We start from the raw sequence: 24,585 nt of genomic DNA, 5'->3' as shown, positions 1-24,585 counted from the left end.
TAAAGAAAAAGTCTACTGGAAAGAATAAATCAGTACAAATAGGCAACTGAAGAGGGAAGGTAAAAGCACAGAAGGGACCCCAATAAATCAACAGGATACGACACATATATAGCCTCTCACACCCCAGAATTTTTTCAGATGAGAAAACATGCATTCGGTATAACTACCTTCTTTATTGATTTACTCATTCAGCTTGTCCATTATTAAAAAAAAAAAGAAAAAGAAAGAAAAGAAACAAAACAAACCCCCTAAGAGAAAGATGCCTGAGCACAGTGTGAATCAAGGCATTGGGGGAAGGCACTTTGGGAAAAACACCAAGGGTATATAGGCAGAGATGGGCTCGGGGCCCACTTTGGCACCAGACGAGCCACGGGCTACATTACATGGCTGTGGGTGGCGTGGGCGGGGAAGGGTTGATGTCCGAGTCAGGGGAGATCTAAGTCAAGAATAAGGGGCCCGTTGCAGATGTGTGCTGGGAAATGCTGAAGCAGGAGCAGGGGCTTTCTGAGATGGAGGGGGCAAGTCCCCAGGTTTCTGTTTGCCTCAAAGAATTCCTTCTCTTTGTCCTGAACTTCCTCCTAGGCTCTGATGTCTCCCCAGACCCATGGGCGGGGAAGGGTATTCCCAAAGACCTCTGTGTCTTCTCTCGGAGTCCAGAAAGGGGATGTCTGTCTGAATCAGACGGGGCTGTCCAAGCTGGCGTTAGCAGTGTTTCCCATCACTTCTCAGCCCTTATGACTGGTCCCCCATATTCTCTAACTGGTTCCAGGTGCTACCCAGGAGGCTGGGAGAGAAGTCCCCTGCTAGGAATTGGTGTTTAGGGCAGGACCTGGGAGCAGAACAAGTGGGAAGGCACCACACACACACACACACACACACACACACACACACACACACACACACTCTCAGGAGTCGGACCTGGTATTGGCACATATAAATATAAATTAAATTGACAGGCTTACCAAAAAATGGCATGAGGGTAGGCCTCAGTACCTGCTTGTAATGGAGGTCTAGCTTTTCCTCCACCTCCATGGAAGTCCCACCCTTCCCCAGACCCTCCAGGGGCCCTCTCTGTTTCCAGCTCTCGAGGTGATAGATGAGGTTCGTCACAAGACGTAGGGGGCTTTGGCCACGGCGCCGTGGCCGTCATGGCAGTACAGGACCTCCTTTTTGGTCCGGCTCATCTCTCGTCGGTACTGGCCCTCTTTGACCATCTTGACGCACCACAGGTCCTTCCCCAGGGTGATGCTTTTGATGGATGGGAGGTATTTCAGAAACCTGTCGGGCAGGACCACCAGCCCCGTGCCTGACAGGTTCAGCTCCTGCAGGGAGTTCAAGCTGGAGAAGACCTCGGCCCTGACCGACTGGAGACTGGGGTTGCCCGACAAGTCCAGAACCTGGAGGCTCGGCAAGTCACGGAAGGCAAATGGGGCGAGCTCCGTCGAGCAGCGCAGGCTGCTGAGGGACAGGTGAATGAGGTCCTTCAACCTGGCGAAGGCCCCTGCCCGGACCCTGCTCAGGAGGTTGCCGTCCAGATTGAGGTAGCGCAGAGGGAGGCCCTGGAGGTCAGGCACCTCCTGCAGCTGGTTCCAGGAGAGATTCAGGCTCTGGATATTGGGGGTGGCCCGGTCCAGGGATGGCCGAATCACCCGGGTAAGGAGGTTATGGGAGAGATCCACATTGAGGGGCTTCCCCTGCCCACGAGAGGTAAAGCTCTCCAAGGAGACCTCTCTGAGTTTGTTGCTGCTCAGATCCACCTCACTCAGGGGAGAGCTGGCAAAGCTCTCCTCAGGCAGGGCCACCAGGGCATTGTGGCTCAGGTCCAGGGACTCGAGGTATCGTAGCCGGGAGAAGGTGGTGGAGGAGATCTTGGCGATGCGGTTGTAGCTCAGGTCGAGGCCCACCAGGGTGGTGTAGCCCGGCCCTGTGAGCATGGACTCGTTGACCGTCTCCAGCTGGTTAGAGGACAGGTCCAGATAGGTTGTGTCCAGGGGGATGGGGACCGGCACAATGTGGGAGCCCAGGCCGCTGCAGTCCACCCGGGTCAAGCTGAAGCTGTCGAACAGGCCGAAGGTTTCCACTTCACAATGGCAGCCTGGGAAGCATGGGCGAATGGCCCTGGCGCAAGGGGCCAGGAACAGGAGTAGGAACCAGAGGGACCACAGCATCGTGCAGCCTAGGAGACAAAAAGAACAAGATTACGATGAGGGGAAGAGCGATGTCAGCACCCACCGGAGGAGCAATTTCACAAAACCCAGGACCCAGGACACAGAAAGTCAGAGTGGGAAGGGGCCTCAGTGAGCACCTAAACCCACCTTTTACAGGAAACTGATCTGTCCAACGTGACAGCAGAACAGGTGAGACTCAAACTGTGGTCTTCCGACTCCTAGGCCCGCGCCAAGAATTTCAGCCCTCTCAGAAATCTTACATCTTTCCAATCTAATCTCCCAACCCCTGAAGTCATTACTTCTACAATGTCCCTGACAAATAGTCATTCATGCTCTGTCTAGAGACCCCCTGTGAGGGGGAACTCCTTCCTTCCTGAGGCAGCCTATCTCATTATACGCCGGCTCTGGTTGTTAGGATTCCCATCCTTTTACAGAGATGAAATTTGCCCAGTCATAGAATCACAACATTTAAGAGTCAGACAGGGCTTCAAAGGCATGTAGTCCAGCCCCTATTTAAAAATCTATAGCATATCTAAGAAATGGCCACCCAGTCTTTGATTGAAAATGTCTAGACAGGAATTCATTCCTATGCATTGCCCCAATCTGGGTCCCTCCTCTGGGATCGAACAGAAAAAGTCAATTTCCTCTTTCCTTCAGGCACAGGAAGATTCCCCTTTCTCCAGGTCTTTTCTTCCCTAGGCTAAACATCCTCATTTCCTCCTCCTGATCCTAGTAGATTATCCTTCTCTGTACTTGTTCATAAGCTGTAGAGCTAAGAAAAATACCAAACGCTTAGGGACTGTCTAGTCTTATTTTTACAGAACAGGAAACTGAGCCCCAAAGTCAGAAAGTGACAGACACAAATTCTGCACCCCCTTGTCTCCAAATCCCATTCCTTATCTGCGATGACACTGTGTCAATGTCTAGTCTAACCCATAATGCGAGAACTGGACACCCTTATGCAAGGAAGTTTGACCAATGTCGACTTACCCAAGAAAGGAAGTCACTTCCTGCCAGGTAGGAGCCTGGGGCCTCTGTCACCCCTGCACTGGGGCCCTGACGACTAGAGGAAAACCCTGTGCGCTCCCAGCAGCCAGACGGCCGTCCCCTCTCAAACCCACTTCCCGCTGCCTGGCCTGGATCCCAGGACCAGGGCCAGCAACTCTCTCTGCCCGAGGCTCTGAGGCAGGGTGAGGACACATAGCTGGCTCATACCCAGTCACCCAAATGCATCCGAGGCTCCACCCCTTCCCCTACTGGCCTCCTGCTCCTTTCAGATAGACTAATTTTCAGATTAAAGTCTGTTCAGGTGCCTTTCATGCCTAGCCCTAGTTAGAAGGGCTGGGGTGTTCAAAATTTCAGGAAACAAAAGGGGGAGGGAGTTACCCTAAACCCTCTATTATGTCCCAGCTTGTTTACTGTCCTACTATTAATTACATCTAAATGCTCTGAGCTCCTCCACCAGGCCCAGCTCTTCTTACACAGACCTGTTCCAAAGGTTTAAGAAAGAAAGAAGAGAAAGACAGTCCCAGAGATTATTCTTCAGTTACCCAAGGTGATTATACAACTCTGTGGGCATTAAATATGAAACAGCCACTTTTGTCAGATCTTGGGTTACGTAACCAGGTCCAACTCTAGCCTGACTCAGCCACTGCTAGGGCAAGGCAGGAGACCCGAGTTGGAACAGAATGCACCTTGGAGACTACTGGAAAGAAATGGGAGAAATATTAAAGAGGAACGTGAGATGGGACAGCCACCCAGAAGTCCTGAGTGGAAATTCCATCTCTTCACTACCTGTGAATTCCATCTCTTCACATCCTGGGGATGTTCTTTAAGTTGAGGATCTTTTTCTCACGTGTAAAAGGAGGGGATTGGAGAAGATGGTTTTGGGGGTCATTTCCAGCTCAAAATTCGGTGACTTTGTCCTATTTTCCTACTTTACAGAAAAATCACATATTCTGAAGGTTAGGAGAACCTATCTTTGAAGCAGAATCTTCTGAGAACCAGGAGTGAAAGTACACACCTATAATCCCTGTTACTAATGAGGCTAAGGCTGGGGGCTGGCAGTCAGCAGAGCTTCAAAAGGCAAATTTGTTTAGGTATTAGCATCCTGGCACCCATTCTTTAGGGAAGGGTAAACTGGTCCAGGTGGAAATAGAGCAGGTCACAATTCCCACACATATCAATAGCAGGATCAGGCCCAGGAAAGACCATTGCACTTCCTGCCTGGGTGAGATAGGGAGACCCAGGCTAAAATAAAACCCCCTCTATGACATGTGAGAGAAGTGGTCAGCCAGCTTTATGAGAAGGAAACTACACCCTCCCATAGCTGTCCATGTGAAACAGCTCTGAGAGCATGCTGTTTTAGACTAAATCTGATTTCTTACAGTTTTCACTCACTGGTCTTCATTCTGGCCTCTGGGAGAAAATTTTGAGACCCAGAGAAGAAATGACTTAAAAGTAATGAACCCAGTGAGAATGGAATCTTGGAAGGACCCTAGAGGAGGTCCAATGCAACCAATCCTTTCATTACAGAGGTCCATTAAGGGAAAATTACTTCTCTTTGAGATTCTAAGCTCCTTACTAACTCCTCATGGGAAAGGACAGTGTTTTTGTTTTTTTCTCCTAAATCTTATACCTTTCCAGTATGCAAAGTTCACTCTAGGGACTTAGAAAAGCTCAAGTTCAAATTGGGAGAGTGAGCATGCAGTGGAATGAAGAACCCAGACCTGGTTAAGAGTTAAGAGTCTTGTGGTCCCAGTCCTGGCTCCACCACCAACCGACTGGGATCTCAGGAAACTAATTCACTTCCCAATACTTAAACCTCAATTTCCTCATATATAAAATTGGATGAAATAATTTCCAAGATCTTTTCTTGCTCCATATTCAGAGACCTTATGAAATCTAGGTTGACCACTGACTAGCTCTGATTTTTTCCTCTCTAGATCTCAGCTTCCTAATCTGTAAATTAAGTTGAACTATAAAGCATTTCAAGATACCTGATCTTTAGGACGTAGAAGAGTGATGTTCTGACATTTTATGTTCCAAGAATATGACATGTTTCTATGTGCTAAAAAAAATGAATGTCAAGGACTGAGTAGAAGCTTTGGGGAGATAAAAGGAACACTTAATTAATTTTGGACCCTTCTTGCGTGACTTGGATGAAAACAATAACATTTTGAGTAATAAGGATGGCTGGGCTGGGGAATCAGCATGATACAGGAGAAAAGAGAAAAACCAGGAGAACAATTTTTATACGTTAACAACCCAACTTTAAGGACAAATAAATTTGAAAGCTGGAAGAGCTCTGATCAATGTGATCCATGATTCCAGAGGACTGATGCTAGTTGCATCAGGTGCAAGATTCAGATGCAGGAGGAGATCTGGATTTTTTTGAATACAATTAATGGGGAAATTCATTTTGCTTGACTATATGTCTTTTTTTTTTTTTTAAATAAGAAATGAATTTTTCTTTTCTTTTTAACGGAATAAGGGATCAGAAGGAGAGAAAATAGATGCCCATTGAATAAAAGACTGAAACTTTAAAAAAATAATAATAATAAAAAAAAAAAGCTCTTTAGTTTGACAATGAAAAGAAATGGACTCTAGGCTGAGCCCTACCACTAAGCCAGTGTAAATCTGGGTAAGATTGAGAAGGAAACATTTTCAAGGATTGGGAAATGACTTTGCCTGGGACAGAGATTTGGGGCAGTAACATTAACAGACACTGAGTAAATAATGCATTAAATCTTTTGATTTAATTTTGACTATTATTATTAAGTCCTGACAGAGGGCAGGAAAGAGAATCTGTCAGCCATCCAGGATTTTTTTAAAAATGACAAAAAATGTGACATACACAGAGACAAGAACAAGGAGGTCTTAGCCTTGGGTACCAAGCTTCTACTCAAAATCAAGCACACCACCTTCTGTTTTCATTGGTTAATCTATCTTTCACCTAATCTCAGTCTGTTTAAAAAAAACTCTCTGACCTTAAAGTCTCAGGTGTTTACTGAAGTGGACAAGGCTACTGCTTCTAGCCTTTTCTAGCCATTTCTCATTTCTGTGCCTCACTTTCTTTTCCTGTAAAATGGAAGGATGCTTTAACTAAATGATCTCATGGGTCCTTTCCCAGTCTTCACATTCTATGCTCTACACTCAGTTTCTTTTTCTTTTTTTTTCAGTTAGAGTTAAGTGACTTGCCCAGAGTCACACAGCTAGGAAATGTTAAGTGTCTGAGGCCAAATTGGAACTCAGGTCCTTCTGACTTCAAGGCTGGTGCTCCATCCACTGTGCCATCTAGCTGCCCCTCATGCTCAGTTTCTTAAACAATGGGTTGCAACCCCATATGGTGTCTCATAACTAAATATGGGGGTCACAAAGTTATGACTTATTATCAGTAAATGTTTGATTTGTATACCTACTTTATAAGTCTATTTACCTGAGATCATGTAAAATTTTTTCAGGCCAAAAGAGGGATAAAGGGTCAGAAGACCTGTTCTAGAGAACTTAAGTGGTACCTTCTTCAGGAGGTCTTTTCCCAGCTAAGAACAGTAATAAAAAATAGCATTTGTATAGTACCTACCATATGCCAGGCACTGTCTTAAACAGTTTACTAATCTTATCTCAGGGATAGTTAATTGATTCAGGGAATAAAACATTGAGCTTGGAATCTAGAGGTGAAGTTTCTGTCCAGGGCCACACAGCCAGTAAATAGCTGGATTTGAACTCAGAATTTCCTAACTCCAGACTCATTGCATCCTCTAACCCCGAACCTGCTAGTTTTGTCTCCTAGAAAATTCCCTTGTATACTCCATGTATACTTATATCTATACATACATACATACATATATAATAAATGCATGTTAATCACTAATCACTGAGTCACTATCCTCAGATACTCTAGACTCCTAGCCCTTTCCAGCTGACATTGCAAGCTTACCCTCTAACATTCTAGGTTTCTCCTGTTCTGACATTCTCTGCCCCTCTCCTTTCTCTGCTTCTGCTCAGCATTCAGTCCTCCATCAGAGAGCTGTTCATGAAGTAAGGCTGAGGGTTGGTTGCCTAATAGAGTGAATCTATTGCTGGTTTTGAAAAAAGGCAGACAGATGGCTCATGGGGGACCCAATTGCGATGAGAGAGATACTCAGGAAAGTTGGCCAGGAAAAGAAACTTAAAGAAAACTGACTGGGCTAGCCCCCTGCCTTCATGAGGGAATCGAAAGAGAAAGAGAGGCTCTTGGCCCCAGCAAAGCAAGGAGAATTTCCAAATTGGCTCGGAAAGAGAAGGTGATGAAATTCTAAGGGGGAGAAGAAAAGGAAAATTCTGGGAAGAGAAAGCAGTTCCTGAAAATTTGCTTTTTTTCCTGAAAAATGAAAGGTCTTCAGTAAAGTTACCCTCTTGCACCCACTCATACCTCCACGAGCCTTTCCCCTCTCTGGGAGCTCTGATGTCTGACCCCAAAGGGCACAAACCAGAGGAGGCTTGAGGGAGCAAATACTTGTGGCTTGTGACATGTGGGATCTAATGAGGCTCAGTTCTTTGCAAAAGTGACCCCTCAGTTTCCTTCTTTGTAAAACAGCACCTATCTCACATAGGTGCAGCAAGAAAAGATGCTCTGGAAATGGGAGCTACAGTGATACCTTGTACTGGAGTTGTGGGTATGAATATGTTGTTCAGTCATGTCTGACTCCATTTGGGGTTTTCTTGGCAAAGGCACTAGAATGGTTTGCCATTCTCCAGCTCATTTGACCTATGAGGAAACTGAGACAAGCAGGGTTAAGTGACTTGGCCCAGGATCACACAGCTAGTGAAGGTCTGAGGCTGGATTTGAACTTAGGTCTTTCTATCTCCAGGCCTAGAGCTCTATCCACTGCGTCACCTCACTGTTCAAGAATTATGGATATACATGTGCCATATCCACTTTACTAGTCCAGAAATTTTCTGAAGGAAAGGAATTTATTTTCTCTTTCTTCTTTACTCCCTGGCATACAGCTATCTAGAGCCCTGACCAATAAATGTTTGCCAAATTCAAATTTTTTTTTACTGATTCCATGGTCATTATGGGAACCCCATCTTTAACTGGATGTAAGGAGCCCTATTTTTCTCCCTAACCAAGAACTAAACTGAGATATTTTAATGGCAGTGGGATCCAGTGAACGCTGCATGGAAGGAGCATATAAGCTGGGTTCAAACTCTGTTTTTGCCATCAACCAGTCCTATTACTTTGAGCTGGAGTACTAGGGGGTACAACAGATAGAACACCCAGGCCTGGAGACAGGCCTCATCTTCATAAGTTCAAATCTGGCCTCAGACATTTACTAGCTACGAGACCCTGGGCAAGTCACTTAATCCCATTTGCCTCGGTGACCTCATCTGTAAAATGGGCTGGAGAAGGAAATAACAAATCACTCCAATATCTCTACCAACAAATCCAAATGGGATCATGAAGAGTTGGACAAGACTGAAAAATGACTGATCAACACTAAATTGCTGTAAGCAAATTAAATTAGTTACCCTTCTTTGAACTTAGTGTCTCTCTCTCTCTCTCAAATGATATTCATACCACCTATCCTAGAAAGGTAGAAAAGCGAGTTTTTATCACTACACCCTAAGATCCTTTAGGTGCAGGGTCCTTTTTCATGTTTACATCCCAAACCCAAACATCATATTAATTGTTCCAAGAATGTGGAAAGGCCTAGAGTAACATCTCCAGTGTATTTGGTAGACTTCTTCTGGAGGATTTATAAGAAGACACAGTCATGGAAAAGAATCACACAGCAGGAGAAGGTGTGGATGGATTATGAGCTGGACCACTGGAGTTAAAATCTCCAGTCACTGAAGTGTTGTCAGCACAGGATCTAGTGGATAGGAAGTAAGTGCTTAGACTTGCTAGTCAAACTGAGTATGTTGAAAGAAAGGAATGTGTGCTAAGATAAATTCTCTAAGGCAATGGCTATCAAAGTATGGTCCAGGGAATCAGGGGGTTCCCAAAGTAAAACTTTTTCCCTAATAACACCAAGATGTTTTAATTTCAAACAATAGAAAATATGGATATATAATATAGATTCTAATATGAAGTATAATAATAGTAAATATGGACATCTAATATGGTTCTTAATATGGCTGGCTACCTAATATATATTATAATAAAAGTGAATGTGGAGTTCTACTATAGATAACAGTAATAATAAATGTGGATCTCTAATATAAATTATAATAGTAAATATGGATATCTAATAGAGATTATAATAATAAATATAAATCTGTAATATAGATTATAGAAATAGTAAATACAAGTATATTATAGATTATGATAATAGCAAATATACATATAGAATATAGATTATAATAACAGTAATTATGGAAATGGAATATTTATTACAATAACAGTAAATATGATTATCTACTATGGATCCAAATATGGCTAATTGAGATTATGATAGTAAATATAGATCTCAAATATGAATCTTTAATATACATTATAATAGTAAATATGGATCTTTAACAGATTATAATAGGAAATATGGATATCTAATATAAATAATAAATATGGATCTGTAACATAGATTATAGAAATAGTGAATATCTAATACGGTTTATAATAATAGTAAATATAGATATCTAATATAGCTTATGATAAGAGTAAATGTGGATAGCTAATATAGCTGATAATAAATATGGATTTATAATATAGATCATAATAATAATAATAAATGTGGATATGTGATATAGAGCTTACTATGGATATTAAATATAGATTATAATAATAACAAAAAAGGTTATCAAAATTCTTTGAGGGAGACCTTAATAATTTTTAAGGATATGAAGTAGTTCTTAGACCAAGATTCCTGAATTCAATGTTCTTTGACTCCTATCTCTGAAAAGCTATTTGCTAAATTCCCTTTCATTTCTGACTTTCTATATTCTAAGGCCCAGATTACATCTGGATTCCATGATGTAATATTAGCATGGTATCAGATAGAAAGTTAGATATAAAAGAAAAACTTGGATTCAAACTCCCTTTCTGATACTTAACTTGCTAGGTGACTGAGTCACTAAATTGCTCTAAATCTCAGTTTCCCCACTTATAAAAAATCTCTAGGAACTTGTCTAGTTCTAAATTTATGGTCCTATGATTCTACAGTGGGAGTTCCTTTCTAAGATTGACACTCTCTTTTAATTGAATTCTGCTAATTGTTTAACCTTTCTGCCTCAGCTCTGAGGAATGGGGGGGGGGGGGGGGGCGGCTTAGGACTAAATGATCTCTGAAGTCCCTTACAACCCTAAAGCTATCATAACTACCACTTTGGTGGTGCAGATTGCTGATGCTCCTCCCCCATATCTACCTGATTGAGACTCCCCCTTCAAGATAGCCAACAGGCAATCAGTCAGTCAAACAGCTTTTGCTTTAGGACCTCTGGAGAGAGGTGAGAACATTTTTCTTCCCCCCAAGTTTTTCTTAGGACTTTACTTGGTTTCACGGTGAGAGGTTGGAATTCTAGCTCCAAGCATGGTTTTTGGGGCTCTTTGGAGAACAAGGATGGGAACAGCTTCAGGGAGGGGAGAGGCTGGAAGTGTTTGCAGCAGAGGCCAGGTGGCAGTCATTAAGAGCAGACCACAGGGATCCGGCCCCAAACTCCTCTTGGAAGCTGCTCGGTGTGTGTCTGTTACTCGTTCCTTGGGCTTCTACCAAGGAAAACGTACAAACGAGTGCCTCATTTTCTAAGTTGACCTTGAGGTACAAGAGCCAAGTCTCCATTTTAGGCTGCCTTCCTGCAAGTGGAGCCCAGAGGGAGGGAAGCAATGGCCATCACTGTCCTCTGTTCTAGTCAGATCTCATCTGGAGGGTGGAGCTTGGTTCTGGGGCTCATTTCAAGCTCCCTGAGCAGGACACTGAATCTCAGTTTCCCCATATTTAACATGAACTCAAAGAATCTGTCCATCTCCTGTGATTTAAGGTTTATGCCTATAGTCTAATCCAGGAAATGCTATAGAGAATCCAGAGGGAGGTGAGTGACCAGTCCAGTGAAGAGACAAAGGAAACAACAGTTTTGACTAGGACTGGCTAATGAAACTGATGATGTTTGATCATGAGAAAGAGAATTTGGGAATGGGGAGGGAGGACATTTTTTCTGCTTGCAAATACCCAAAGAGCTATCATAACTACTCAAAGAGCTGTGACCAGAAGGCAGCGCTAGTATTGATTGTGGAAAAGTCAGAGAGGGGCAAATTTCAGCTCAATATAAGAGGTTGTGTGACCATGGACAAGCCAATTCTCTTTGAGCCATGGAGGAGGGTAAAATGTGAGTGGTTTAGACTAGATGACTTCTAAGGTTCTTTCCAGTTCTGAATCCTAGGATTCTTCAGGAATGTCTCACAGTCAAAGCTGCCCAACAATGGAATGGGAAGGAAGAAGCTCCCAGGCACTGGCCATATTTAAGAAAAGGATGGATGACCCTCAGTGGCAATATTGTAGAGGGACTCCAACCTCAGGTCCCTCATTAGATTAGTTGGTCCACCTCCATTTATACTTTTTTTGTTATAATTTAGCTATAATCAGACCTGGCACCAGAAGGAATTAGGTTCTTTTCTCCCTCTTCCCTTCTACTTCTACAGGTTCAGTATAAAGCTTTTCTTACAAAAGTCTTGGTTTCTCACCAAGTGTGACACTATGAAAAAGTCACTTCCAGCTATGTAAGAGGTCCTCCTTATTTGTTCTGAGCAAAGTGGAGGAGAGGCAGCTAAGTGATGCAGTGAATAGAGTTCCGGGCCTGAAATCAGGGAAACTCATTTTGTGAGTTCAAATTTGGCCATAATCACTTATATGTGCTGCTGGGCAAGTCATATCACCCTGCTTGCCTCAGCTTCCTCATCTGGAAAATGTACTGAAGAAGGAAATGGCGAAACAACTCCAATGTCTTTGCCAAGAAAACCCCAAATAGGGTCATAAAGAGTTGGTCCTGACTGAAGTGAATAAAAAGAAGAGGGGAGAGGAGATAAACAAAGGAAATGTTTCCTGATAAATATCAAACACTTCATAGTATCACTCCCATTTTATATAGAGAGACATTAAGGTCTAGAGAGCTTTCGTAATTTGAAACACTGGCAGTATCTGTACAAGTTTACACAGTATCTGTCTCTGACACACAGTGGCAGGATTTGAACCAGTTTTCCAGTTCCAGTAGCAACAAACTATCCCCAAGGCCATAATGCCTCAGAAGTCAATACAGCTATTGTATTCATTATATTCATTAAGAGGAAGTGTGTTTATCAGGTAAGCTTCATGGGGAGGAGGAAAGTGTTAAAAAATTTTTTTCCACCAGAAATAACTGAAGGAAACATAAAAGGCATCATAGTTGGTGGAGTTGTAAACTGATCCAACCATTCTGGAGAAAGATTTGGATCTATGCTCAAAAGGCTCCAAAACTGTGCATACCTTATGATTTAGAAATATTGCTACTAAGCCTATATCCTAAAGATACATTAAATATGGAAAAGGACCCACATGTACTAAAATGCTTATAGCTGCTCTCTTTGTGATGGCAAAGAATTAGAAATCAAGGGGATGCCCATCAACTGGGGAATGGCTGAACAAATTATGGTATATGAATGTAATGAATAGTAGTGTTCAAATCAAGAAGATTTGAGAAAAACCTGGAAAAACTTACATGAACTGATGCTGAGTGAAATGAGCAGAACTAGGACATTGTACACAATAACAGCAAGACTGTATGATAATCAACTTTGATATGCTTAGTTCTTCTCAGCAATACAATGATCTAAGATAATTTTAAAAGATTCATAAATGGAAGATGCTATCCTCATCAAGAGAAAGAACTATGGAGGTTTAATGTAGATTGAAGCTTACTGTTTTTACATTTTTTGGGATTGTTTTTTCTTTCTTGTGGTTTTTCCTTTTTGTTCTGATTTTTCTTTCACAACATGACTAATGTGAAAATATGTTTAATATGATTATACATATATAATCTATATCAGAGTGAATGCCATCCTAGAGAGAGAAAGGGGGAGGGATGGAGGGTAAAAAAAAATGGAAACCAAAATCTTATGAAAATAAATGTCAAAAACTAATAAATTTTAAAAATATATGAAATATTGTTATTTTCAGAGAGATGAGGGAAAGAGAAGGAGAAAAGGAGGAAAAAAAGAGAAAGCAGGAAGAAGAATATGCAAGATAAGGGAATTGATAGTCCTGGTCAAAAATCCCATCTGGAGAATCCTGTACATTTATGGAAAACACACTTTAGGTATACTGATAAAGTGCCAGATTAGATGACACAGTAATCGAATGGAGAAGGTTCAGGAGGTATCCAGAATGATGAATATTCTTTATATCATATCTTTGTTCATTCATTTCAGTCAATGCCAACTCTTTATGTTGGGGTTTTCTTGACAAAGACATAGGAGTGTTTTGCCATTTCCTTCTCTGATATATTTTCCAGATGAGGAAACTGATGTAATGTGCCTAGAGTCACACCCTTAGCAAGTAATTATGGCCAACTTTGAACTCACAAAGACAGCCTGATAACTGTATTCTGGTATTTGTAGGTCTGTCTCTCAGAAGAAGATGTAACTTTATTCTGGTTGTCCTCAGAAGGAAAAACTAGGGACAAAAACTTGAAGCTGTAGAGGCAGACGGTCTCAATAGAAAAACTGTCTTCACAATTGCCTCGGAGGTGATGGGTTCCCCCTTGCTAGAGGTTGTTAAGGAAAGGCTGGAAGACCACATACTTGTAGGGAGGAGTCTTATGTAAGGTTGAGTAGAATTTTTAATTTTGAATTTGAGATCCTTTCCAAGTCTTGGACTGATTAGGAAGCTGAAGTTCTGAGTGGTTTCTGTTCTTGCCAAGGGGCACACCTGGCGGGAATAAGAGTATGGATCAGGGCAAGCCATGGAAATCAGATCTTTTTCTTAAACCACAAGGGCTCTAACAGGCCCTGGAATTTTCCAGAAGCAGAGTACAATATACACGGGTTCCTTTCTTCAATAAGTTTAATCCATTTCAAAGGATAACACATATTTTGTTAGGTGCCAGGTGTGTGATATGAACAATAAAGGTTAGAACTTCATAAAAGGGAAATTGTTGTGAGCTAGGGGAGCCATGGAGGGATTAGAATCATAGAAGGATTGGAAGGAAATTCAGAGGCAATGAGTGTGAATCTCCCTTTCTCTTCCAACGGCATTGTCATAATGCCTCCCTTCCATCTCACTTCTACAGAATTAAATGCTGCTTGGAATCGCCTCTTAATCACAGGCCCTGCTTTTTTACCCTATCCCCAAATTAATATAAAATAAGCCTTAGTGACAGAACTGGGAGCTATCAAAAAATGTCAACTTTTCCATTCACTCTTGTCTAGGCCCCAGATTCCAGTGTTTGATCATAGGTAGCATTCTAAGATGGTGTGCCTCCCTAATTTACCCCTGGACATGCATTGAGCCTGATTCTCTTCTGAGAAGTAGAAGAATTTTACTATAGTCTTTGATGAGTTCTGAGATTCTACTTTCTACCTCTTGAGATGAACATTCTATGATCTCAGGTCCCTTTTTGAGATGACAATCACTGATATTGCCAAAGCCTGAATTTCCATCAATAGTAAACACTTACTCAATGTTTGGTAATTAAAGCGTTCCCTCTAGGGCATTCCATCTGGATATTGAGAAATGTGGGGTTGGCACTCAGGTCCTGTCCAGATTCCTACTATGAACCTTGTAGGGGAAGCAAGAGATGATTAGGCTGGCAAGAAAGTTAAAGAGAGAATTGAATAGGAGGCTGTCCCTTTTAATGGAGTTAGCTAGTTGATAGCTAGACAATTCACTGGGTGCTTCAGATAGGTGGATAATTCTCTGAGTTTAGAAATAGGAAGACCTGAGTTCAAATCCACTCTCAGATACTAGCTGGCAAACTAGCTTAGTCACTTTACCTCAGCAAAATGAAGATAACAATATCACTTACCTAGCAAGCTGGTTGTAAAACTCAAATGAGATAATATTTACATAACATTTAGCACAGTGCCAGAGCCAGATCAGGTGGGGCAATTATTGTTGCTAATGAGCCAACCCAGCCCTTTGGATATAGTAATCCCAGAATATGTACATCTGGCCTGGACCAGACTTTATTCATAATCTGGGAGGCAGACAAGGGAATTTGGGGAAATGAGCCAGGAATTCTTTATGGACAGAAAGGCCAGGAAATGTTTGGTTTGGAGATGAGAAGCCTTAGGCAAGAGTAAAGGAGTGGGAAGAGATCTCACCATTATCTTACATATCTGAAGGATTGTCACAGAGAAGAGTCTTGTTTTGTGTGATTTCCAGTAAAACCAGGAGCAAAGGGATGTAGATTTCTAGTGTAAGGAAAAGCTTCCCAATGGGTTGGGCAGCCTTGAGAGTTAGGGAGTTTCCCATCAATGAAGCAAAGCAGACAGTTCCCAAAGGAGAGACTGAATGATCACTTTTTTGGGGAAGTTGGAGAGAGGATTCTAGCTTCAGGGAGGGACTACACTTAGCTGAAGTCTTTTCTAAACTCTATAATTGAACTCAAATCAATCAACAAATATCTATGAAACATATTCTGTATCCTAGGGACTGACAGTGCTAGATGCTGGGAATACAAAGAAAAATACTAAATCTTTGCTCTTTTTAGAAGCTCACAATCTAATGAGATACATACGTACCTATCTATACAGCTATGTGCAAAGGAAGCTTCTCTGAAGACAGATCTCCATCACTTTTTGCCTGGGCTATTTATTCCTGTGGCACTTAAGCCATTCTCCTCACCTCACTCAGATTGTGTCATCTGAGCCTCTCGTTTTACATAGTGGGGAAACCAAGGCTCATAGAAATTATATGATTTGCCTAAGTTCATGCTGATCATAAAATGTAGGACAAGCATTGGCTCTAGCACTGGTCCCAAATGACTTCTTCAATTTATCCCTCAGCCATCTTTAGACATACCTTCTCCACTCAGTTTATCATCTCCATCTCCTCCCGTGGAAAACTTGGATCCCATCCATGAAACCAACTTGGGATCTGACTGGCCAACTTTCACCTAGTCATCAAGAGCCTCACTTCCTTGGCCTTCTCTTCACCAGACTCCCCATCACACATTCTGCTTCTATGTGTATCCTGAGTGCCTGGCAAAACGTAGTAAATGCTTAATAAATGATTATTCTCATGTTCTTATTCTCTCTCCCTCTTTTTCTCTTGCCTCTCTCTCCTTCCTTTCTCTTTCCTCCTTTTTTGTTCCCTCTACTCCTTCCCTCCCTTTTCCTTCTTTCTTCTTTCATACTTTCCTTTCCTTTTTCAATCTTCTCATTCTTCCTTCTTTCCTACCTCTTAATTCTTTTCTTCTGTATCTTCTTCTTCCTACTGTTGTCTTCTCTCCTCCCTTTTCTTCCTTCTTCCCTCTCTTTCCTTTGCTACTCTTGAGGACCTCACCACATACTACATCTGTTGTTAGCTTTTCATGAATTAGTCCTGTTCTCCCAATTATTCAGGGAACTCCTTCAAGGTGAGGAAACTGAAGTTCAAAACTTAGGATTACACAATTAATAAGTGTTCGATGCAAAATTCAAATGTGGATTTTCTTAGTCCAGCATTCTATTCATTGTATCACCTAGTCATCCACAGATGATCCAGAGGTCCCTTTCAACTCTGAATCAATGACCTTTGGCAAAATTACTCGGAAGGAAGGAAGGAAGGAAGAAAGGAAGAAAGGAAGGAAGGAAAGAAGGAAAAGAAAATGGACCTAATATTATTGTTCTATCTTATAGATGAAGATGCTGGGGTTGATAGATTTAGGCTTGACTTAGATCTAAGTAAGGTTAGAATCAAGACTTGAAGCCTGGTTGTCTAGCTTCTAGACAGGGCTAGTATGTAGCACAGGTCTAAGAGCAAGGCTCCCATCCTATTTTGTAGAATATGGACAACATAGTGACCATTAGTCTAATTTTATGAAGAATATTTTCAAAACTAATGTGACTTCCTCCAAATACTGACTGGTGACACCTGGAACATTTGGGATGAATGGGTTTAAACATTTCAAAACTATTCCCTATGAGGATTGGTTGATGGAACTCAGTTTGGTGCAGAGAGAAGAGATGACCCAGGGAGTCAGGACTATGCCTTTGAGTGTGTAAAGAAGAAGAGTATCAGAGATTTAGATTTCTAAGGATCTCCAGAAGTATCTAGTCCAAACCTTCACACTGAACAGACACAAAAGTAGAAAGGTCCAGAAAATCAAATGAGTTACCCAGTATCACATAGATGGCAAGTGGCTGAGTCAGCATTTGAACCCAGGTCCTTTGGATCCAATATTCTTTCCAAAGGGTGTTTGAGCTTCAGGTAGAATTCAGACCAGATGACCCTGGACCCTTCCAAATTTGAGAACAAGTTTTTTGAGAAAACATGACTGTGGTCTTGGTTCTGTTATTTAGTACTGATATGACTTTAGGCCAATCACATCAACCCTTTAGAACAGGGATTCTTAAACTTTTCCCACTTGCATCCCCTTTTTGCCCAAGAAATTTGTGTGACCTTGGGATGTATAGGTTTATACTTCATAAGATAGGGATAAAAATCAAACATTTACTGATAATAAGTCATAATTTCACTTCCATATTCAGTTATAAGACCCCAATATGTCTTGAACCATAGTTTAAGAAGCTGGGCTCTAAAACTCAGTTCCTCCTCTGTGAAATGGGAAGGACAACCCTATCCTAGCCTATCTCAAAAGATGATAGTTGTGGTTAAATGAAATAATAATAGTTATGAAGTAAGCTGTTACTATCAAAAAGTAGAGTTATATGAGCTACATTACTATTACAATTTGTTCTCCTCTTTGGGGAAACTGATTCCAACAATCCCCTATTCTTCCTGCTGCCATCTCTCCCACCCAGGGAATTACAAAAAGTCCAACTCTCCAACAAGAAATCCTCTGGTGAGAGAATGATTTGGTCAGCTTGATGATTTTCAGGGTCTGAAAGAAAGCCAGAAGGAACTCCCTGCCTCTCCTTGCTCAGCCTGATGATTCTCACAGGACGTTGCCAAGAGTAGGAGGGAGGGTTAGGGTATTCACAGGCTGGGTGATGGAGCTCATGATCCAATGGAATCCCTGATTCTCCATCTGTCTCTCTTCCTTCCCCCTCCCTCCCACCCTGCTTGGTAAGATCTGGAAGCCAACAACCATGGGAAGAGCCAAAAACTTGGAAGAAATAACTCCCTACATTCTAAAGATTCGTTCCAATCAACTCTGGTCCCCAGCCTCATGGAGATGCCTGTGAAAGTCACTCCTTCCTTTACAGCTGGATCGCTCTTAACCTCTTCTAAATGTTCTCCACCTCTCAATACTATAGCTTACAGAGAAGCTGCTGATCTACACTGGTTGAGGAGGTTTCTCACTCAGAACTTCCTTATGCTAAAGAAATCACAGAAGTAGTTCATATCTTCTTTAGCTTTCTCACAATCAAGCTCAAGAAAATGGGCAAGGCAGACATAATTACCCTTGCTATTAAGGACGGATGGGGAAACAGGCTGTTAGAGCTAGATGTCCAACTTGCTCATAGAAATTCTTTTCCAGTTCTATTTAAAGTTCATAATTATACAGTAGTTTACAAGCTGCTTTCCTCACAGTACCCTGTGAGGAAATTCCCATTTTTCCGACAAGTAAACTGATGCTCTCTCTTCTAGATATTCTGTAGTGTAATGTCTTTTCTAGTGTTGATGTATTATTATTACACGTTTTAATGTCCCTTCCAGCTCTAAAAGATTCTATGTTCTTTAACCAGAAAAGAAGTAGGCTCTTGATCCAATCCATTAGATTGTGAATAAGGCCAACTTTAGCCCATCTGAGGCCTCAAATAGTGGATTGGAGGATTCTGGTCAAAAGAATCTTAAGATGATAAATGTAGAAAGTTGATACCTTTAATCTGTCCACCTCCTCTGAGAGACAGGTTAATATAACTGTCCCAAGACCATTTAAGTAGTAACTTGCTAGCAGAATTGAATACTGATCCTTTGACTCATAAAGACTTTTACCATTATACCACATTTTTCTTCTTCCTCATTTCCCTCAACAAAGATCAACATTTCTTTCCAGACTACTGGCAAAGATGACTTGAGTTTTCCTTAAAAAAAAAAAAAAAAATACAACAAAAAGATAAATTCCACACTCATCCTACTGAGATTCTTCCTCTTATCAGATCACATTTGGGATTCATTTCTATCAGCACTATCTACCACCTCCCAATCCAGTTCCATCAAATTGGGTAAAGACCAGGTGCTTTGTCTCTAAGCCAATTGTCCATTTCTGGAGAATCTCTTGTTCAAGTTCAAAAAAGGATGCTCTAAATCAGTGGTCCTCAAACTTTTAAAATAGGGGGCCAGTTCACTGTCCCTCAGACTGTTGAAGGGCAGGACTATAGTAAAAACAAAAACTCACACTCTGTCTCCGCCCCTCAGCCCATTTGCCATAACACAGTGGTCGCATCAACGTCCTCAGTGGACCGCATCTGACCAGCGGGCAGTAATTTGAGAATTCCTCCTCTAAGCACTTACTCTGGGCAAGGATATGCTTGGAATTGGGGAAGTCAAAGAAATGAAATTGGGAGATGAACTCTGTGCCCTTCATAGAACAATTTAGCATATAATATGAGCCCACAAATCATTTCCTCCTTGATCTGTTCTAACTATCCTTTAAAGTCCACTTCAATTTCCACCTCCTCTAGGAAGGTCTCCTTCATCCTCTGGCTGGTAATATCCTTGCCTCTGGGATTTGCAGAACAGTTTGCTCCTATCTGATGCTCTTATCTTATATGCTATTTTTGTCAGTGTCTTATCTTGTAATCTCCATGAGGATAGGAAATATGTTTTTCTAAACTCAGTCTTTCCTTTGCTGCCTAGCACAGTCCTATGCACACAAGAGCTTAATTAATATTTGCCAGATTGAATGACTACATTGGGGGATACAGCAAAAGTCATAAGAGAGGCACTGTGGGGCAAAGAACTCTGGTCTGGCTGTAAGACTAGTGACCACAGGTAAGGCACTTCCATGTCTACAAACCTGTGTTTCTGCATCTGGAAAATAGGAACAATAATACTTGATTTCAAGTATTGAACTGACAAAGCATTTTATATACATCTCATTTTAGCTTCACAAAAACCCTGTGAGATAAAGAGACTGTATTATAATCCCTATTTTATAGAAGAGGAGCTAAGGTGACATAACTTATTCAGGGTCACCTGGCTAATGTCACAGATGAGAACTGAATTCAGCTTCTCTCGATTCCAGATCTAGTATTCTATTAATCTTTGGGCACTTTATAAATGCCAGCTGTTCTACAAATGCGAGATTTTACATCAATGAGTTGTAATCTACACTGGTGGAGGGTACGCCCACCTCACTGAGATCACAGACACATCCAAGCATTAAAATAGTATGATTTTTGTAGACTAAGTCCTCTGAGAGTTAGGGAATGGAAGAGATTTCTTTCTTTTGTGTTTTTGAATACTAGAGGGGAAAAAGCAGGACTCTTGTATTACCCTGCTAATAGCCAGACAGCTCTACCTAGGGACAGAATCTCAGATATCAACATAGTCAACTTGCTTCACAGTATCTATAGAAAAACTGAGGCCCAATAAAGGAAATTGATTTTCCTAAGATTATACAAGTTATAATAGCTAGATAACACAGTGGATAGAACACCAGATCTGGAATCAGGAAAACCTGAGTTCCAATCCTTAAATACTTCCTAATTGTAAAGCCTGAGCAAGTCACTTAACCCTGTTATCTCAGTTCTTTCATTGGGGGAAGAAGCTGGAGAAAGAAATGTCCGACCATTCTGGTATTTTTGCCAGAAAACCCCAAATGAGATCACAAATGAGTGAATAACAGCAACATACAAGTTAATGTCAGAATCAATAATAATAGTTCACCTTTGTATAGTGTTCTGTAGTTATATAGCACTTTTCTATCCAGTTAGGATACCTTGATTCTTACAATGGGTCTTGGAGATTTGGGCAACTAAGTATTGCTATTTCTGTTTCAGGATCAATGCAGCTGAAGAGCAGAAGGGGAAACCAATTTGTTCAAGGTCACAATGAGTCAAAATGGCATACCAAGTGTCCTGACTTCCAATCTAAAAACCTTTCTAAACCTATTTATGGGCCTCAGTTTCCTTCTTTGTAAAATGGGAGGGACTCTGGGTAGAATTAATAGTCTTTAAATCAGGGGTTTTTAGCCTTTTGGGGGTCATGAATCCCTTTAGAAATCTAGTGACACCTATAGACCTTTCCTCAGAATCTTTTTTTTTAAATGCATAATTGAAGGATATGCTAAATTAGAGCTTAATGAAAATTAAAATGTCATTTTCTTTTCCATCTAAGTTCACAGAGTCCTGAAATGTATGGGCTCTCTGGACCAGGTTAAAACCCCCTATTCTTAAAGTCCAGATTGGACCTTCTGTCTTCTAAGTTCATATTATGGAAGAGCTAAACTCATTTTACAGATGAAGAAACGGACTAAGAAAGAGGAGTCTTGTTCAAAGTTTCTCAGTTTAATAAAGTGGCAGAAGTAGGGTTTGAACTTCCATCCTCAGAGCTAATATTCCTTCATTCTTCCACTAAAGTCCCTTTTAGGCCCCACCATTCATTGTTCTAGTCTGTTCCCACTGATATTTTAAGGAATCTCCAGATTCAGGCTTTCCATCTCCCTCCTCCTCTTCAAATTGGGAATGGACATTTAGGAATCTCTGAATCACATCACTATTGAGCTGGAGGGGGCAGGGAAGGGAACAGAGAGAAGCTAGGAAGAAATACAATAAATTCTGAGCATTAGGAATTCAGAAAAAGGGTGGGGATCCTTGGCTCTAGCAAAGTTCTGGATCAGAGGAGTTTGCAGAGTTGGGGATAGACATTATTCTTCCATCCTATTTCTGGCTGGGAAAGTGCTCGCTCTGTCCCCACTTATCTGTGTGCAGGGCTGGTTCCCAGCTCTGACCATGAAACAACCCAGATCCAGTCACTCCCCACCCCCTACTTCCCTCTTTCTTAAGATTTTAGTCTTTCCTCTGGCTGGCATGTCTGGGCTGATCCAGACAGAATGGAGGAGTGAGAAACTTCTGAATCATTCGCAGAGAGTCCCCTCATCTCATCTTCCCTCGGCCACGTCCCCTTCTTCCCCCAGTTTGGAAAGGGACCCTTCCCAGGTCGATGAGATGGTTGAGGGTGGTGATATGGAAGACCCACATAGCCAACAGCCCATTTCTGCAGACTGGGAGAGAGAGGGAGGGAGAGCCGACCAAATGGGGGGAGGCGGAGCCAACTCCAAAGTGTGGGGCTGTTGGGGCGGGGACCAGAGCCTTCCTAGCCGCTGGGGCTGCTGGACTTGCAGCCGTGGCAAGGCGGTCGGTCCCTCAGCCATCCTGCCCCCCTTCGGCCCCCCCAAAGTGCAAAGACATTCAGGGAGGAGACGAGCTAGCCAGGATGTGAGTGACCTGGCAGAAGGCTCTGGTCTCCTATTTTCGGGGAGACTTCTGCTCCTCAGATCTCAACTCAAAGTAAATCAAGGACCCCTCTCTCATGAGCTCCCCCGAGTTTCCCAAGAGACTTCGTTTCTCCTCCCGGAGTAGTTGTGAATTGATTCTTTCCGCCTCCAAAGGGTATAGACTTTCGTTCTAGGGATTTCAACTTCTGAATGGGGAGTGGGAAGGGATGAATTTGTTCCCTCACTACCCCCTGGGAAAGGAGGGCTAGTGGGAAGGGCGAGAATTTACCCCCCCCCACAAGCAAGTAGACATAGTCGTAGGATTTAAAGTAGCGACGAACCTAGAAACTAGAAATCTATCCACGACCCCTCATTTCCCCTTTAATAAAGGAGGAACCCAAGGCCCCGAAAGAAATAAATGACTTGCCTATGGTCACTCAACTAGTTAGTAAGACAGCAGAGATGGCTAACCCAGGCCCTCTGCTTCCAATCCCGATACCTTCTTACCTATAGAGAGACAGGCAGACAGACAGACAGACAGACAGACACAAACACACTCCCCTTTCCCTCTTCCGGCAGCAAGCAGCAGTAGGATGAAGCCGAGACCACCTCTTTTCACACCAATCCCTCACTGGCCTTTGTCTTCCTTAGCTAACGAGAGCCTCGGAATCCACATATCTCCACCTCTCACAACCCCCAGCCCTCCCACCCCCTCTCCACCCCGCTTTCCGGGCTACATCCGAACTAGAAGCCAAAAGGCCACTCCCGGCCCCCCAGCCAAAGGTGTAGCCACTAGCTGGGGGGTGGGGTGGGGGTGGGAAGGTGGGACTGGCCCTGGGAGACCTCTCGCTCTATCCCATGCCTCCGGGTAATACTATACCCAGCTTCGAACCCTGCTGCCTCGGGGGCTGCAATTGGGGAGGGGGTGGGTTCGAAGTTAGAGAAAAGTTCTGGAGGCCGCGTGGTGAGGCGGAAAGAGCCTGGATCTGGACACAGAACGCAGGCAGACCACATCATCTAGTCTCAGCTCGGTCCGCCACTGAACATCCCGGTGACTCGCGGGTAAACCACTTGCCTGCTCTCAGTCTCAGGTTCCCTCTCTGTAAGATATGGGGTTACTGTAGCACCCATTTCTAGGAGAGGGGGGTGTAACCGAGCGCTTTCTGGCCGGCAGCCGCGGCCGCAGGCAGGGCAAGGATGACCATCCTCGCTGCCGGGAGCAGGCTGCGTGCGCGAGGAGAGGGGACAGGAGCGCCGTCCGGGGCTCCAGCTTCTGGCCGGGCTGCAGGGAGGAGAGCGAGCCGGAGGAGAAGCCCGGGGCTTTGAATGAGCCGGGGGGAGAGCCCGCCGCGGGCGGGCTCCGGGGGGAGGGAGAGGAGGAGAAGGCAGGGAGCTGGGGCCCCCGAAAGGGAGAGAGGGAGGGAAGGAAGGAAAGAGAAAGGGAAGGAGGAGGGAGGGCATCTGTGCCGGGCGCCCGCACGCCCAGGAGGCGGCAGCTGCCCCGCCACTGCCCATCGGATGCACCGGGAGAATGACTGCAAGACCCCTCGCGTCCTTCCGCTGTTGCCCCGGCCCCGCCGCACTCACACCTTCCAGCGCTCCCGTCGGTCTGCCGGCTGCAGCGGCGCTCTCCCTCCCTGCGGTGCTCAGTCCTTCGCCTGGGCCGCCGGCCCCTTCTCCAGCCTGTCCCTGCTCATCCTGCGGCCGCCGCCTAGTCCGAGCGCCCGGCTCTCATCTCCTCCGAGCGTGCCTGAGTCCTCCTCCTTCTCTTCCTCTGGCGGCAGCCGCTGCTGCCACCTCCCTCCTTCCCGCAGGCACCGCGGAACAGCTGCCCGGGGCTCCAGGGAGCGTCGCGAAAGGGCCCGAGCCCGGGCTTGCTCCTCCTCCCCTCCAGGCCCGCCCCGGTCCCGCCTCTTTCCGCC

General features: G+C 43.4%; 1 protein-coding gene across 1 annotated transcript; it reads right to left on the bottom strand.

The window, feature by feature from the left end:
• Positions 1 to 153: 153 nt before the first annotated feature.
• On the bottom strand, positions 154 to 24,585 carry TSKU (tsukushi, small leucine rich proteoglycan). The gene is made up of 2 exons (XM_074304129.1): positions 24,253 to 24,585; positions 154 to 2,176 (listed from the first exon to the last, which is right to left on the bottom strand). Exon 2 carries the CDS (start codon positions 2,166 to 2,168, stop codon positions 1,107 to 1,109), a length of 1,062 nt encoding a protein of 353 aa, XP_074160230.1. The 5' UTR covers positions 2,169 to 2,176; positions 24,253 to 24,585; the 3' UTR covers positions 154 to 1,106.

This window comes from Sminthopsis crassicaudata, chromosome 3 (genome assembly GCF_048593235.1).
Source record: "Sminthopsis crassicaudata isolate SCR6 chromosome 3, ASM4859323v1, whole genome shotgun sequence".
NCBI classification, from domain to species: domain Eukaryota; kingdom Metazoa; phylum Chordata; class Mammalia; order Dasyuromorphia; family Dasyuridae; genus Sminthopsis; species Sminthopsis crassicaudata.
Note: the sequence above shows the minus strand (reverse complement) of the source record. Positions and strands in the feature narration are given on the sequence as shown.